The sequence below is a fragment of the Lepisosteus oculatus genome, chromosome 4 (genome assembly GCF_040954835.1).
Source record: "Lepisosteus oculatus isolate fLepOcu1 chromosome 4, fLepOcu1.hap2, whole genome shotgun sequence".
Lineage (NCBI taxonomy): Eukaryota > Metazoa > Chordata > Actinopteri > Semionotiformes > Lepisosteidae > Lepisosteus > Lepisosteus oculatus.
The window spans coordinates 15,799,663-15,814,156 of NC_090699.1; the positions used below are offsets into that span (position 1 = coordinate 15,799,663).

At 51.0% G+C, this 14,494-nt stretch overlaps 1 protein-coding gene across 5 annotated transcripts in view; it reads right to left on the bottom strand.

Moving 5' to 3' along the window:
- Positions 1-9,803, bottom strand: part of LOC102689789 (butyrophilin subfamily 1 member A1-like) — a 402,034-nt gene extending 392,231 nt beyond the window's left edge. Inside the window, exons 1-10 of one of the 5 annotated variants that reach the window (XM_015346191.2) lie at positions 9,459-9,803; positions 8,278-8,416; positions 7,628-7,702; positions 6,621-6,902; positions 5,715-5,822; positions 5,342-5,368; positions 4,673-4,699; positions 4,527-4,559; positions 3,621-3,647; positions 1,036-1,859 (exon numbers count right to left, since the gene is read on the bottom strand). In XM_015346191.2, coding sequence (XP_015201677.1) covers positions 1,273-1,859; positions 3,621-3,647; positions 4,527-4,559; positions 4,673-4,699; positions 5,342-5,368; positions 5,715-5,822; positions 6,621-6,902; positions 7,628-7,700 — 1,164 coding nt within the window. In that variant the 5' untranslated portion in view covers positions 7,701-7,702; positions 8,278-8,416; positions 9,459-9,803 and the 3' untranslated portion in view covers positions 1,036-1,272. Of the gene's footprint in view, positions 1-1,035; positions 1,860-3,620; positions 3,648-4,526; positions 4,560-4,672; positions 4,700-5,341; positions 5,369-5,714; positions 5,823-6,620; positions 6,903-7,627; positions 7,703-8,277; positions 8,966-9,458 lie in introns of those variants that run through there. The other 4 variants (XM_069188104.1, XM_069188107.1, XM_069188106.1 and 1 more) reach the window with 4 other exon arrangements.
- Positions 9,804-14,494: the final 4,691 nt, after the last annotated feature.

Genomic DNA, 14,494 nt, shown 5'->3' on the forward strand with positions numbered 1-14,494 from the left:
TGTGCGTCTGTGTGTGCGGGTGGCTTGTCTCTTGTCGTGTGCCAGTTTCCCCGAAACCACACTTGTTTTGAAAAAACTACCCATCATTCCTTAAACACGACAGCAGATCTCTGCGCCATGTCTTTAACTGTTAATAATAATGATGCTGATGACCCTGATGACAATGATAATAAAAATAATATATTAATTCCCAGCGTTTCAGGGTGATTTCTGAATTGCTGAATGCTGATGCCTTTCCTAGACCTAATTGCAAATCTGATAATTTGCCGTTCTGGGATGATTTGAGTTAATTACCAACTGCTGACCGATCAGAGTCTGCAGTCCTGCGCCTGGAGGGCTGGAGTGTCTGTGGGATTTCCCTCAGGAACTCTTAACGGACTCTTAACGAGCTGTATCAATCAGCTCCTTGCTGGCTTGATGAACCTGACTTAACTTCTCCCAGCTCTTCAGGTGCTGGTGTCTGGGAGGGACCCCACAGGCCCCAGACTGGTGGCCATGGGATTGACCTGTGGATGGCCCAGCCACCAGGCAGTGCTGCTGGTCCCATTCCTATATTCATCCATTCACACTGAGAAGCAGGACTGTAATGGTGGTGCAGAAAGTGGGCCTCAGCGTGGGGGGGACCCGAGTATGGTTTAGTCTCGTGGGCTGTCTACCCTGTGGCCACAGACGTGTAGCTTCAGTCTACAGAACAAACGCTGTGCACAGCCCTTAAACCACTGATCTTGGTTTTAAACGCTCTTCCCTGTATTTTCCCATCTGAGCACCTCTAGATCGTGTTTACTGTTGATTCTGGAGAAATTCTCTTGACTCTGTTGATGCCCTTGAAGATTCTGAACACTTGTATTGCAATCTTCTTTAGTCTGTAATCCAAAAATTAAAGAGACTCGGTTCCCCCAGCCTGTCAGTGTGGGACACTCCCTTCAGACTAAAGAGCCTCAGTTCCTCCAGTCTGTCAGTGTGGGACACTTCCTTCAGACTAAAGAGACTCAGTTCCCTCAGTCTGTCACTGTAGGACACTCCCTTCAGACTATAATGTCTTGACTATAACTTTTATTGGCGTAATACAGAGTTATTCCCCACTGTGGTCTGTGTCTGGTACAGGGTCACTCCCTACTGTGGGTGTATCAGATACAGTCACTCCCTGATGTGGGCGTCTGTTCAGAGTCACTCATACTGTGAAGGTGTCTAATACAGCATTAGTCCCACTGTGGGCTTGTCCGGTATTCTGTGACATAGTGTATATCAGTCTGTGTGTGCAAATGCGAGTGTTTAATCTCCACCGCTGACAGGGGGCAGCAGCACAAGCTCATTCTGCTTATCAATCGTCCAGAAGAATGGACAGATCTTCTCCCCCTGTTTGAAGACCATGTCAGTGAAAGTGTAGATGTGTGTCCTGGTCTCCACACTGTAAAAAGACACCTGCCTCTCCTCGATGTCCACACACACCCCCACCCTCCTGGGCTGCAGACTGCAGTGAAGGGGGGTCACTGGGTCAGTAAGTGCAATGAGGCAAGAAGAATAACATCCCAGACCCCAGTAACCCTCCTGTGGGGTGAATTTGAACCCTCTTGTCCTCTGCGCAGACTCTCTGCTCACTCCGATTCTCCAGTCCTCATTCCCCTCCACCTCCCAGTAGTGTCTCCCGGAGGTGAAGCCCTGCCTGGCCAGGACACAGGGCTGGGAATCGAATCTGCGTGGGTTGGCAAAGTGATCCATCTGTTTTCCCAGACTCACTCTCCTCCCTTCCTTGGACAAGCTGCTCTGGGAAACCATCCACCTGTCCAGTCTCACCCCCAGCCCATCCCGGGAGAGGACTAGTCCGCCGTGGGCTGTATCCGGGTCCAGAGTGAGCTCCCCTGAGGGAGAAGGAAACGGAAGATGGCAGGAATTCAGAGAAAGCTTGAAGTTGATACCTGAAAAGTATGAAAAGATCCTTTCTGGTCTGTGAGCACCCGGCTGCACACTAGAGGAGTGTGAGCACCCGTCCGCACACTATAGAGCTGTGTGAGAACCAGTCTGCACACTATAGAGGTGTGAGCACCCGTCCACACACTATAGAGCTGTGTGAGCACCAGTCTGCACACTATAGAGGTGTGTGAGCACCCGTCCACACACTATAGAACTGTGTGAGCACCCGTCCACACACTATAGAACTGTGTGAGCACCAGTCTGCACACTATAGAGGTGTGAGCACCCGTCCGCACACTATAGAGCTGTGTGAGCACCCGTCTGCACACTATAGAGGTGTGTGAGCACCCGTCTGCACACTATAGAGCTGTGTGAGCACCCGTCCGCACACTATAGAGCTGTGTGAGCAGCCATCCACACACTATAGAGGTGTGTGAGCACCCGTCCGCACACTATAGAGGTGTGAGCACCCGTCCGCACACTATAGAGGTGTGAGCACCCGTCCGCACACTATAGAGGTGTGTGAGCACCCGTCCACACACTATACAGGTGTCAGAGGGTCTCGTCAGTCTTTAAGGGACAGTCCGCCTAAGACAGTCGATGCCCACCAACACACTTTGGACACCTTCTGTCCAGAAAGTTGAGCCAGACTGGTGCAGCTCGCTGGTCTCAGGGGGATGGCTCTTTCTCCCGGGTTCGATCCCAGATGAGCTGCTTTTGTGTGCTTTACACAAAAGGTGATGGGGCTGTGGAACGACCTGCCAGTCATGTTGTTGAAGCCGATACCCTGACGTCTCTCAAGAAACAGCTGGATGAGAACCTGAGACCAATTAGTAACTAGTGATCAAATGGGTTGGAGGGCAGAATGACCTCTTCTACTCTGTAACTGTTCTTGAATTCTTAAATTCAACATAATACTTTTAACACCTCCTTACCCCATGTAATGGGGATCCCTGAGGAACCAACTTTATAAACAGGAGAGGGTCGCTCACCTCACCCGGGTCTCATCAGTACTAATTTGCATTGAAGTTAAGAAGCACTTTAAAGTTCAACAGCTTCTCTTAATGTCTGCACCTATCGTTATTCTGATTAATGCATCTGAATACATTAGCACGCATTCTGGACATGTGGCAGATCCTAAACACCCTACCTAAACATCTTATTCTGTAGATGCTTCATAACCCAAAGGAAGCTCTAGTGAATGAGTCCCCATGTCCAGGTGACTAGTGACAGTCCTGCGAGTTATTCCATGAAGATCAGGTGCACCCTCTGCTGGACGTGAGGGGGAATGTCAGCCTGGCCCTGATACTGACAAGGCATCCTCTTCCACTGAAACTTCACACCGTTTCCGTGTAGAACAGGATACTGCATCACTCACTCACTCACTCACTCCACAGGAGCGGCTGTCTGTGAGGACACAGTGAAATAATATTGACACTCCGGTGTCATTCTTAGTTAAACAAACCACTGCATCAGTTAATGTCCAGGACCTTATGAGAACACCAGCTGGGCAGAACAGAAAGACCCCAAAGTCACTCCTGTCCCAGGAAGAGGAGACTCCAAATTATTACCCATGTCGCAGGAACACAAACCCTCTGGGACCAATACATATAGCCCTGGGACTGTATTCAATAACCCCAGAAAACAGCCCCTGTGTATCACAACAGCAAGGTTTACTGTGTCTGTCTTCAACAGCAGATGGGACCTACCTGCAGCACTGCACAGCCACTGCCACTCTGAAACACAGAGATACAGACACTGTTAATCACTGACACACTGAACACAGAGATACAGACACTGTTAGTCACAGACACACACTGGGACACAGAGATACAGACACTGTTAGTCACAGACACACACTGAACACAGAGATCCAGACACTGTTAATCACAGACACTCACTGAACACAGAGATCCAGACATTGTTAATCACAGACACTCACTGAACACAGAGATCCAGACATTGTTAATCACAGACACACACTGAACACAGAGATCCAGACACTGTTAATCACAGACACTCACTGAACACAGAGATCCAGACACTGTTAATCACAGACACTCACTGAACACAGAGATCCAGACACTGTTAGTCACAGACACACACTGAACACAGAGATCCAGACACTGTTAGTCACAGACACACACTGAACACAGAGATACAGACACTGTTAGTCACAGACACACACTGAACACAGAAATACAGACACTGTTAATCACAGACACACACTGAACACAGAGATACAGACACTGTTAATCACAGACACACACTGAACACAGAGATACAGACACTGTTAATCACAGACACACACTGAACACAGAGATACAGACACAGTTAGTTACAGACACACTGGAACACAGAGATACAGACACTGTTAATCACAGACACACACTGAACACAGAGATACAGACACTGTTAGTCACAGACACACACTGGAACACAGAGACACAGACACTGTTAATCACAGACACACACTGAACACAGAGATACAGAAACTGTTAGTCACAGACACACACTGGAACACAGACATTGTGAGTCACAGACACACACTGGGCTCCACCATGGGAGTAAGGCATCAGTATAGTCATTGCTGTAAGTCAGAAGTCTCCACACACCTGATTTAGGGACAGGAGTTCTCTTCACAGTATCTGTAGAGATAAAAGACGGGGATTGATGTGGTGTTCAGTCACACCGCACACTGTGTTTCAGGATGTTCAGTCAGTCACACCGTGTTCCAGGGATTTTTTTAAACTAAACTTACCAATTTCTCGACGAAGTGCAAAATTCACTGCAAATTAAAGAAACTTGTATAAGACCGCAAAGTTTAATCACAACAAGTCAGGTGATATAAGTTATTAAGTATTTTTCTGCTTAAGCGTGTAGAATTAGTATTATAAATCTTTAAATAAGTGAACTCTGGGTGTTCAGTCAGTCCAGCCTGCTAATAATTCAATAACATTTCTGGCTTCCAACTGTAATAGTGTTGAGATCACAGTCTCTATGTCTCTGCTTGAAGCAGTAGCCCAGACTGGATAGGAGTGCTAAGCACACAGAGGAGTGAGAGAGTGACCATGCACCGCAGAGAGGAGTGAGAGAGTGACGAGAGCTCTGCGGAGAGGAGTGAGAGAGTGAGACGAGGCTCCACAGAGAGAAGTGAGAGAGTGACCAGGCACCGCAGAGAGGAGTGAGAGAGTGACCAGGCACCACAGAGAGGAGTGAGAGAGTGAGACGAGGCTCCATAGAGAGAAGTGAGAGAGTGACCAGGCACCACAGAGAGGAGTGAGAGAGTGAGACGAGGCTCTGCAGAGAGGAGTGAGAGAGTGAGACGAGGCTCCGCAGAGAGGAGTGAGAGAGTGAGACGAGGCTCCCCAGAGAGGAGTGAGAGAGTGACTCCGGTGCGGCTCCAGGTCCTCTGCGTTGTGTGACTCACACTCAGATATCCACCGTCTCTCGAGCTCTGGAAAGAACACAGACAACACAGTCACTCACAGCTGGCTTCCTGAGAGAGTCAGAGAGTGAGGCAGCGAGTGAGAGGGGTAAGAGGGAGTGAGGGAGGAGGAGAGGGAGTCGAAGAATAAGAGGGGTGAGAGAGAGAGGGGTGAGGGAGTGAGAGAGGATGTGAGGGTGTATAACACCGGTGTCACTCTGAAAAATAACCTATAAAGTATGATATAATGGTGTCTGTACACTGACCCCTGTTCTCAAGAGCAGGGTGTCCTGTGCTGATTGTGAACTGCCATACAGTGGTGTTTAAACCCCTCCTCACACAGACATTCAAACACACATCTCTCATGAGCACATACTGTCCATTCTCCCCCACTGGATCACCAGAAGTGCTGACACAGCTACAGCCACAGCTGCTGTTACACAGAGAGCCACCATCCATCCAGAGGGTCCAGGGAAAAAGTCTCCTGGAAAACAGCACAGGAATGTGATCCCACAGGAACTGACAGCATCTAGTAGCCTGGATCTCCCACAATAAGGCAAAGATGCATGGGAGCAGACATCCCAAACTGCTGGAAATCACTGTGTCAGCATAAAAAAACAAAAGAGAACTTCTGGTTATCGATGTAGCAAACACATGGGAAATGATGTCATTGAGGCTGAGTGGGAAATCCAACTTCCTGTTACCACATGTCGGCAGGTTGCGCCACAAGAGGGGTGTCTTGATGACGGTCTGGCACTAGAGGCCGCTACAAGGGACTTGTTCCAGGTGCTGTGGAACAGTTCCCCCGGCTGCAGAACTGACTGGAAGGATACGGACGTGGGTTAAATCAGAGTCCAGTCATCTCTGGTCTTCCGTGGGATGACAACCAAACAGATCAGCAGTAAAAAGCAGTGCAGAGGTGTCGATCCCTCAGTGTGCTGCGAAACTGCCTGAAATAAAGACGGGTCACTGGTCTGGATGCTCAGAAGACTCTGTCCAGGTGGCCCAGTGGTTATATCATCGCTGCCTCACAGCTCTGGGGCCCGGCGCTCAGTTCCTGAGGTGCTGTCTGTGTGGAGTTCGCATGTTCTCCCTGCATTCACACGGGTGAACCCTGTCTTGTCCCCAGTGCTTGCTGGGATAGACTCTGGCTCCCCCATGACCTTGTACTGGATAAAGCATGTTCGAAAATGGATGAAGTGGGAATGAGTTTTGTCTTGCTGTTATGACTAAAACATGAATTCTGAAAACTCCTGAAATATTGTCTTAGTACGATACTCACTGGGTATGTGGAGCTGAGATTCCCAGTCTGGTTCAGGAAGAGCACTTCTGACCAGACAGGAGAAGATGTTGGACTCCTGCTGGACTGGGATGTAGCTGCTGACACTGAGGAGCCCCTGACTGTCCTTCTCCACTGTGGTGCTGGACAGTGAGGTCACATCGTGTCCATCTCTGTCTGTCCAGATCACTGCAGGTGCAGGGAACCAGCCCTCTGACCTGCACAGCAGCTGGGTCTGACCTCCTCCAGGGGAGTGGAGAGACACTGAGGGCTGGGAGCCCAGGGCTGTGGATTCGTCACAACAGGAGATATTTCACAGCTGATTAAAACACATTGAAGTAAAATATTTCTACACTGTGCATTCAGAACACAGGATAGACAAGGGGAGGCTTCCTATCAACAGTCTGAAGCTTCTGTACATTACAACTCGCACAATTATTTTAATTTCTAAAAGCAGAAGCAGTGACTGTTTCTCCACTCCGACTCAGAGAATACTGTCAACTAACTAAATAGTTCAAGCATCAGGTGGTCATGTCTGTGTACAGGAGATGGCATCAGTGTCACAGGGACACCTGGCTGCAGACAAACGTGCTTTAATGACTGCTGAGTTGTGTTGTGTAGTGCTGTGTTCAGTTGTGTTGACATGTGTGATGTTGTGCTGTGTTGTGATGCAGAGTGCTATGCTGTGCTGTGTTGTTGTGCTGATGCAGAGTGCTATGCTGTGCTGTGTGGTGTTGTGTTGCAATGTGTTATGTTGTGCTGTCTTGTGTAGTGTTGACTTGTATGCTGGACTGCGTTTACTTTGCACTGTGCTGAATTGTTTCGTATTGAATTCTGTTCTGTTGTCTAGAAAGAAAGAAGTCAGGGTATCAGCTTCACCACTGTGGCTGGGCAGCCTGTTCCACACTCCTACCACTCTTTGTGTAATACACTGTCTCCTGTTCTCAGTTTCAAATGCTCTTCCCATTCTCAGTGCCCTAGAGGATTTTGAATACTTGGACTCTTCCTACCTGATCCAGTCACAGGAATCCTGACAAGAAGCAGCAGAATCACAAGGAGATGCTTGGACTCAACAGACACCATCACTGAAAGAGATCCACTGATTACTGCATGCCTCCATGTCACAGTACAAGTCCATTGGCTTCAACCACAAGGCGGGCCAGCTTGTTCCCCACTCCCACCACCCTTGGTGCAGAGTAGAGTCTCCGGTCCTGAAAGGAGGATCTCAACCAGCTGTTTCTTGAGAGAAGCCAAGGTATCGGCTTCAGCAGCATGGCTGACCCACACTTTTCCTACACATCCGGACTATTCGGACACGATCCCGTCTGATTCCATGAAACACCTGGAACCTTCCCACAATTTGGGAAACTGCATCAGAAACATCTAAACTAGAATATCGTGTTCCATTCCGGTCAACACAGCACAGAAAATAAATTACAGCCACAGAAGGAGTTCAGAGAAGAGCACCAAGAATAATGATTGCTGGTCTCAGGCGACTGTCTGATACCAGCTGGGTAAAGATACTAAATCTCTTCAGGTTTGACGGAGACGGAGACGAGATCGGACCCCAGTATATAAAATCCTCAGGGGTTTCCACACCCCACAGTGAAACAACTGCAAACTAAAAAGGAATTAATTTTGGATGGATACATTAACTTACCCAAAGAGTGGTGGGTGACTGGAACAGGCTTCCCAGGCAGGTGGTTGAGGCCCAAACTCTGGTGCTGGACCAGAGCGGTTCAGTCCACAGTGGGATCAATCTCAACTTTCCGGCGGTTTTACAGCTCCCGAACACTTGCCTTTCAGTAGAAAACAAAAACAATGACACTTCTGAAGCTTTCAGTCCTTCAAGTCACATTAAACAATCCAATGAGGTCTGTCTCCTGCCTCGACACGCCGTTCACGAAGATTCCCAGGACTCTTCGTCTGACTCGCGCAGGGCACAGGGCAGCGTCCCCCCAGCTCTCTCTTCCCCTTTCTGGGCGAGGAACTGTGCAATCGCGGCCGACGCGCCTGGGCTTTCTTAAACTGCCGCAGTGTGGTCAGACTCTCTTGTTGTTCCGGGAATCTTCACCTCCCGGCGACGAGCTGCAGAGACCTCTCGGCCCACCCGGCCCGTGTGGCGCTTAGTAGTTAACTGTTCCCCGGATCTCATCCAGCTGTGTCTATGGAAGGATCCAGGGGATCGGCTTCTACAACGTGGCTGGGCAGCTTGTTCCACACTCCCACCACCCTCTGTGTAAAGAAGGGCCTCCTGTCCTGACTGGAGGAGCTCATCCACGTGTTTCTTGAGAGATTCTTACATTTATCTAGATTAGGACACAGGATGCTGTGAAGAGAAACACCTGACGGGATTAATTAGATCAGAGTGGTGACCTGATTTAGTGATGCCACATCACTTCACACTGAGTGCTGGTAAAGATTGTGTATTACAGGCTGGGCTCCAGAACACCCTGTGTCCATGAGAAAGCTGTCAGTTCTAATTGTCCATATCACATACTATAGATGCTGACAGAGCCAGCAGCTCACAGCCTTCAGCCCGGTGGAGCTCAGCAGGTGTGAGCCTGGTCAGTACCTGGAGGGGAGACTGGAGCATCATCCAGGTGGGGCTGCACACTGGTGGTGGATGAGGAGAGTCCCCATTGCCTGTAAAGATCGTTGAGTGGAGTGTACAGTACAGTATTTCCCTGCCACGATTAAGGACAGTATCACGCACTGTAGACCACCAACTGGTATTACTCCGAAACAACTGAAATAAACCGAATCACAGCTATATCACGATGTGCGCAAGCTCTCGGAACACACGCGTACCACGCACAGTCACGGGCGTTTCCCGCTTACCTGTACGCGCAACATCACAAGGCGAACGGCGCTCCGAGTCCGACGTGCGGAGCACGGCTCCCGTCTCTCCAGGAGATACTGTATGTGCCCTTGAACTTCCCTCAACACGCAGTCACATGAGAAAAAACAACATGTAGGAAAACCACACGCTGCCGTCACCCGGACAGGAACTGGCGTAAATCTTTCACACTTATATTTCTGTAATCAAATATATATATATACGGACACTGTGGCGCGAGGGGGAAAAAACTACTCGGATTGAAAGAGAAACGCCAAGTTTCTGGTTTCTTTCGGGCAAGTCGGTCGCTCGTCCGTGTGATGTACTTTAACTGAAGTGAAACAGCGTGTAAGGAAACGACTGCGGATTCCGCCGCGTTATTTTGTAGTCCGTCCCGTGAAGTATCGGAGCTGAGGTTTCACATGCAAAGCCTGAAACGGAGAGCCTGGGAGGTGCGCCTGCCTGACAAACCCGGCCCCTCGGTGGCAGTCTTAGAATTCAGTCTAAGGCGACTCTCGACGCCACAAGCGGGTCTTCAGTGTGAATTCATTACTGGGGGAGGGAGACGTGTGCAAGTACCCAAGTGAAATCGCACAACCATGCCGCTGAGTAGCGCTTCATGATAGAAGATACCGACTCGCAGACGGTAAAACAGGTGGCCTACTGTACCTCAACACTCACTTTTCACTGCAGCACGACGGTAACAAACCCAAACAAACGATTCATGCACACAGCATAACCCTTAGCCCACTAGACAGTTGTCAGGAGACATACTTCCACACCATTTCAACCAACCTGCAAAATCAGCGCAGCAACTAAAGTAAAAACCAAAACAGGCGACAGTCTTTGCTACTTAAGAACCCTAAACCAAACATGTCCATAATCCCAACTAGCCACGCCAGAAAACCACCCACTAAAAAGTTCATTTTAGCATGCCCGTAGTCAATAAAGTTGCCGTCTTCTCTCCGTTGTAGAGTTCAACCTCCTGAGCAGTTTCTCCTTCCATTCTCCACGGAATTTGCTGGATAAATCCCTTTCGCAGGCCAACTGAATCCGCCGGGCTTTCCGTCTGCGCGTCACGCTACGTCCGTGTTCCGGAAACCTGTCCCTCAAAGCAGCGAGTGAGCTCTGGCCCGTGGCCGCTGAGGCCCTAGACGCCAGCGCGGGTGTGAATGCAGTCTCCCGTATCTGTCTTCGGCAAAATCGAGGAACGGTTTAACTTATCCCAACACCCAGAACGCTCTGACTGCCCAGATCCAGGGCCCTCAAGGCCTCCTCCAAGAGGAGCTCCCAGCTGGCAGCCCCCTGGAGCTCAGCAGCTGTGAGCCTAGTCAGTACCTGGAGGGGAGACTCCTGGGAAAGCTGAGGCTGCTGCTGGAAGAGGTGTTAGTGGGGCCAGTAGGGGGCGCTCACCTTGCAGTCTGTGTGGTTCCTAATGTCCCAGTATAGTGACGGGGACACTATACTGTAAACAGGCACCGTCCTTTGCATGAGACGTAAAACCAGGGTCCTGACTCCCTGTGGTCATTAAAAATCCCAGGGTGTTTCTCGAAAAGAGTAGGGGTGTTACCCCTGTGTCCTGGCCAAATTTCCCCCTGGCCTTTACCAGTCATGGCCTCCTAATAACCCCCCTCTCTGAACTGGCTTCCTCACTCTGCTCTCCTCCCCACTGAGAGCTGGTGTGTGTGAGCAGACTGGAGCATCATCCAGGTGGGGCTGCACACTGGTGGTGGAGGAGGGGATCCCCGTTACCTGTAAAGAGCTTTGAGTGGAGTGTGTCCAGAAGAGCGCTGTGTAAGCAATTATTATTAATATTATTAATTATCTCTCCAAGAACAGCGTCCCCTCGGTCACATGCTCCTTCAGAGACAGCAGAATCGGCTGTTGGGCCGACTGGATCCTGTGTGCTCATTTTCTAACGTCCACGTTCAGGATGCTAGCAAGCTCAGCAGCACAGCTGTGACGAGAGCCGGACCGGGCTCCCGTGAAGCGTAGTTCTGGACCCTGTGCAGGCGGTACGATCCGGAAGCACGTGGAACAGGAGGACGAGGATCTGGAGGGGTTGACAGACAGGGGGGCCTGGCCAGGGCGAACAGGTCCAAGGAGTTCGGGGGGGGAAATCCGGGGCAAAGTCCAAGGTCCAAAACCGGATGATCCATCCGAGACGAACATAGACAAGGTTAAAATCCGGAAAAACAGGATCTGGGACAGGGACGGGGAATAAAACCAGGATGACGAGGCCAGGCGAGCCGAGCCCCGGACTCAGACGGTCAGGACGCCGTGATGAAGCTTGTGCCGTCGGGTCACTCCTGGACCCACTGGCAGGCGGGCCTCCGGGCGTCCATCTCCCAGCGCTGAGCCCAGAGCAGCGAGAGGGGCGGGGCTGAGGGCAGGTGCATGTGATTGGGTGAAATCTGAACGAGCTGGAGCGCCCTTAAGAGGAGGGATTACGATCGCAACAACAATTAGCTCACCTGCGAGGCTTTGGATTCCAATGTGCGCTCAGATCAGGCGGGTCCACCCCGGATCTGACCAGCACCGGGCTGTTCCTCCTGGTGTGAGCTGGGGGTTCCTGGGGGTACCTGACCACTGACAAAGTACAACTACTGTATCTTTTAAGGGCGGAAGCTAAGTGAGCGAAAGTGTTCCAAAATCCTTCTCGTCCATAACTGAGAGGGCGGGGCAGCTCAGTGCCCCTCCCCCCCGCGGCGCCAGGCCCGAGCCTGACCTCGCCTGTCCACGGGGGGTTCGACACAGCCGGCCCGAAAGAGGAAGCTGCAGCGCTTGTGCGTTTAAGCAATCCGGTCCGACTGAGCCGCGTCATGGGCAGGGGGTTGACGCAGCGCTGGGGCCCCGGGTTCGGGTCCTGGGGTGCTGTCTGTGTGGGGTTTCACGCGGGTTTCTTCCAGCTGCTTCCTCCCTAATGGTTAATGGTTTACGGTCTTCTGCAAAGATGAGCCCAGGTATGATTGTGTGTGTCTGTGTGTGCCCTGTGACGGACTGGCGTCTCGTCAAGATTGTACCCTGTCTCGTGCCCGGTGCTTGCTGGGATAGACTCCGGCTCCCCTGAGGCCTGTGCTGGAGAAGGCTGTGGATGTGATGTGTCTATTAACTGCCATGATTATTGTGGGGGTAATGGTTTATGCACCACTGCATCTCTGGGTCCGCTCCCTGCTGTGCTTGGTGTTGTGCCTGCTCCCCACTGTGCTTGGTGTTGTGTCTGTCTGCTCTTTGATTGGTGTTGTGTCTGTCTGTTCTGTGCTTGGTGTTGTGCCTGCTCCCCACTGTGCTTGGTGTTGTGTCTGTCTGCTCTTTGATTGGTGTTGTGTCTGTCTGTTCTGTGCTTGGTGTTGTGTCTGCTCCGCGCTGTGCTTGGTGTTGTGTCTGCTCAGTGCTGTGCTGGGCGTTGTGTCTGTCTGCTCTGTGCTTGGTGTTGTGCCTGCTCCACACTGTGCTTGGTGTTGTGTCTGCTCTGTGCTGTGCTTGGTGTTGTGCCTGCTCCACACTGTGCTTGGTGTTGTGTCTGCTCTGTGCTGTGCTTGGTGTTGTGTCTGCTCCGTGCTGTCCTTGGTGTTGTGTCTGCTCCGTGCTGTGCTGGGTGTTGTATCTGTCTGCTCTGTGCTTGGTGTTGTGTCTCTTTGCTCTGTGCTTGGTGTTGTGCCAGAGCCTAACCCAGCAAGCAACAAGCACAGGGCAGGACACAACCTGGACAGGACACCAGTCCATCTCAGGGCACTCACAGACACCGGGGACAGTCTTCTCAGGAGCCAGTTAACCTACCAGCCTGACTTTGGAACATAGGATGAAACCAGAGCATGCGAGAGAAACCCACATGGATGCAAGGAGAACATGCAAACTCCACACAGACAGCAACCCAGGTCCAGAACTGAACCCAGGTCCCCAGAGCTGCGAGGCAGCAATGCTTACCACTGTGCTGTCACCATGCCAACCTACATTGTACACAATCTTCTAAATGAGGCCTAACTATTGTGTTATACAATTTTATCTCCCTTCGCTTTAAATCCCACGATCTCATGATATCCCAATATTTTGTGTGCCTTCTGAGTTGGCTCACCATGTGGTCTAGAAAATGCAAATGATGTGGCCACATAAACTCCTTAGTCTTTTTCATAAGTAACCTCTTCCAGCTCGGTGTTTTCCAGTTTTGTATTGATAGTTTATATTTTTGCTACCTGCATGCAAAACCCCGCACCTGTGTGCATCACATGTCAGCTCCAGACACAGTTCAGCTGCACTGCTCTGTGGGAAACAGGAAAGGAGAAAGAGACAGAGCACTCTGCTCCTTCCTGCTTCCTGCTCTATAGGTGGCGCTAAACGGTCAGGTGGTTCGAAACGCTCAGGCCTCTCTGGCATGTGGGCAGAAGCATCCCAGCAGCTGTCGATAGAAAGCAACAGTTAAGCTGTGGGGCAGCTGGGAGCATTCCCATTTACATAGTCCACTGCTGAACGCTAGTTGCTGTCCCGTGGAAGACTCTGGCACTGTTTGGAAAGCCCCTCTCCGGGCACGGTCTCAGGCTGTCACACTGCGGTCGCTCCGAGTGGTGGCCGAGTGTGCTTTCAAAAACAACAAACAGCTGCGAAAACAAAATGAGGAGAAGCATTTCCATAGGCGGCAGAGCAGGAATTTGCATTCTGGGATGTGGAAAAGGCTCCTCTCACTGTCGAAAAGGGTGTACACAGCAGTACTGCACTGAGAGCAGCCCAGCTACAGACTGGGACACACTGGCACACAGCAGCACTGAGGACACACTGAGACACAGCAGCCCTGTGGACAGACTGGGACACGGCAGCACTGAGGACAGACTGAGACACAGCAGCCCTGAGGACAGACTGAGACACAGCAGCCCAGAGGACACATTGAGACACAGCAGCACTGAGGACACACTGAGACACAGCAGCCCTGTGGACAGACTGGGACACGGCAGCACTGAGGACAGACTGAGACACAGCAGCACTGAGGACAGACTCAGACACGGCAGCCCTGAGGACACACTGAGACACAGCAGCCCAGAGGACA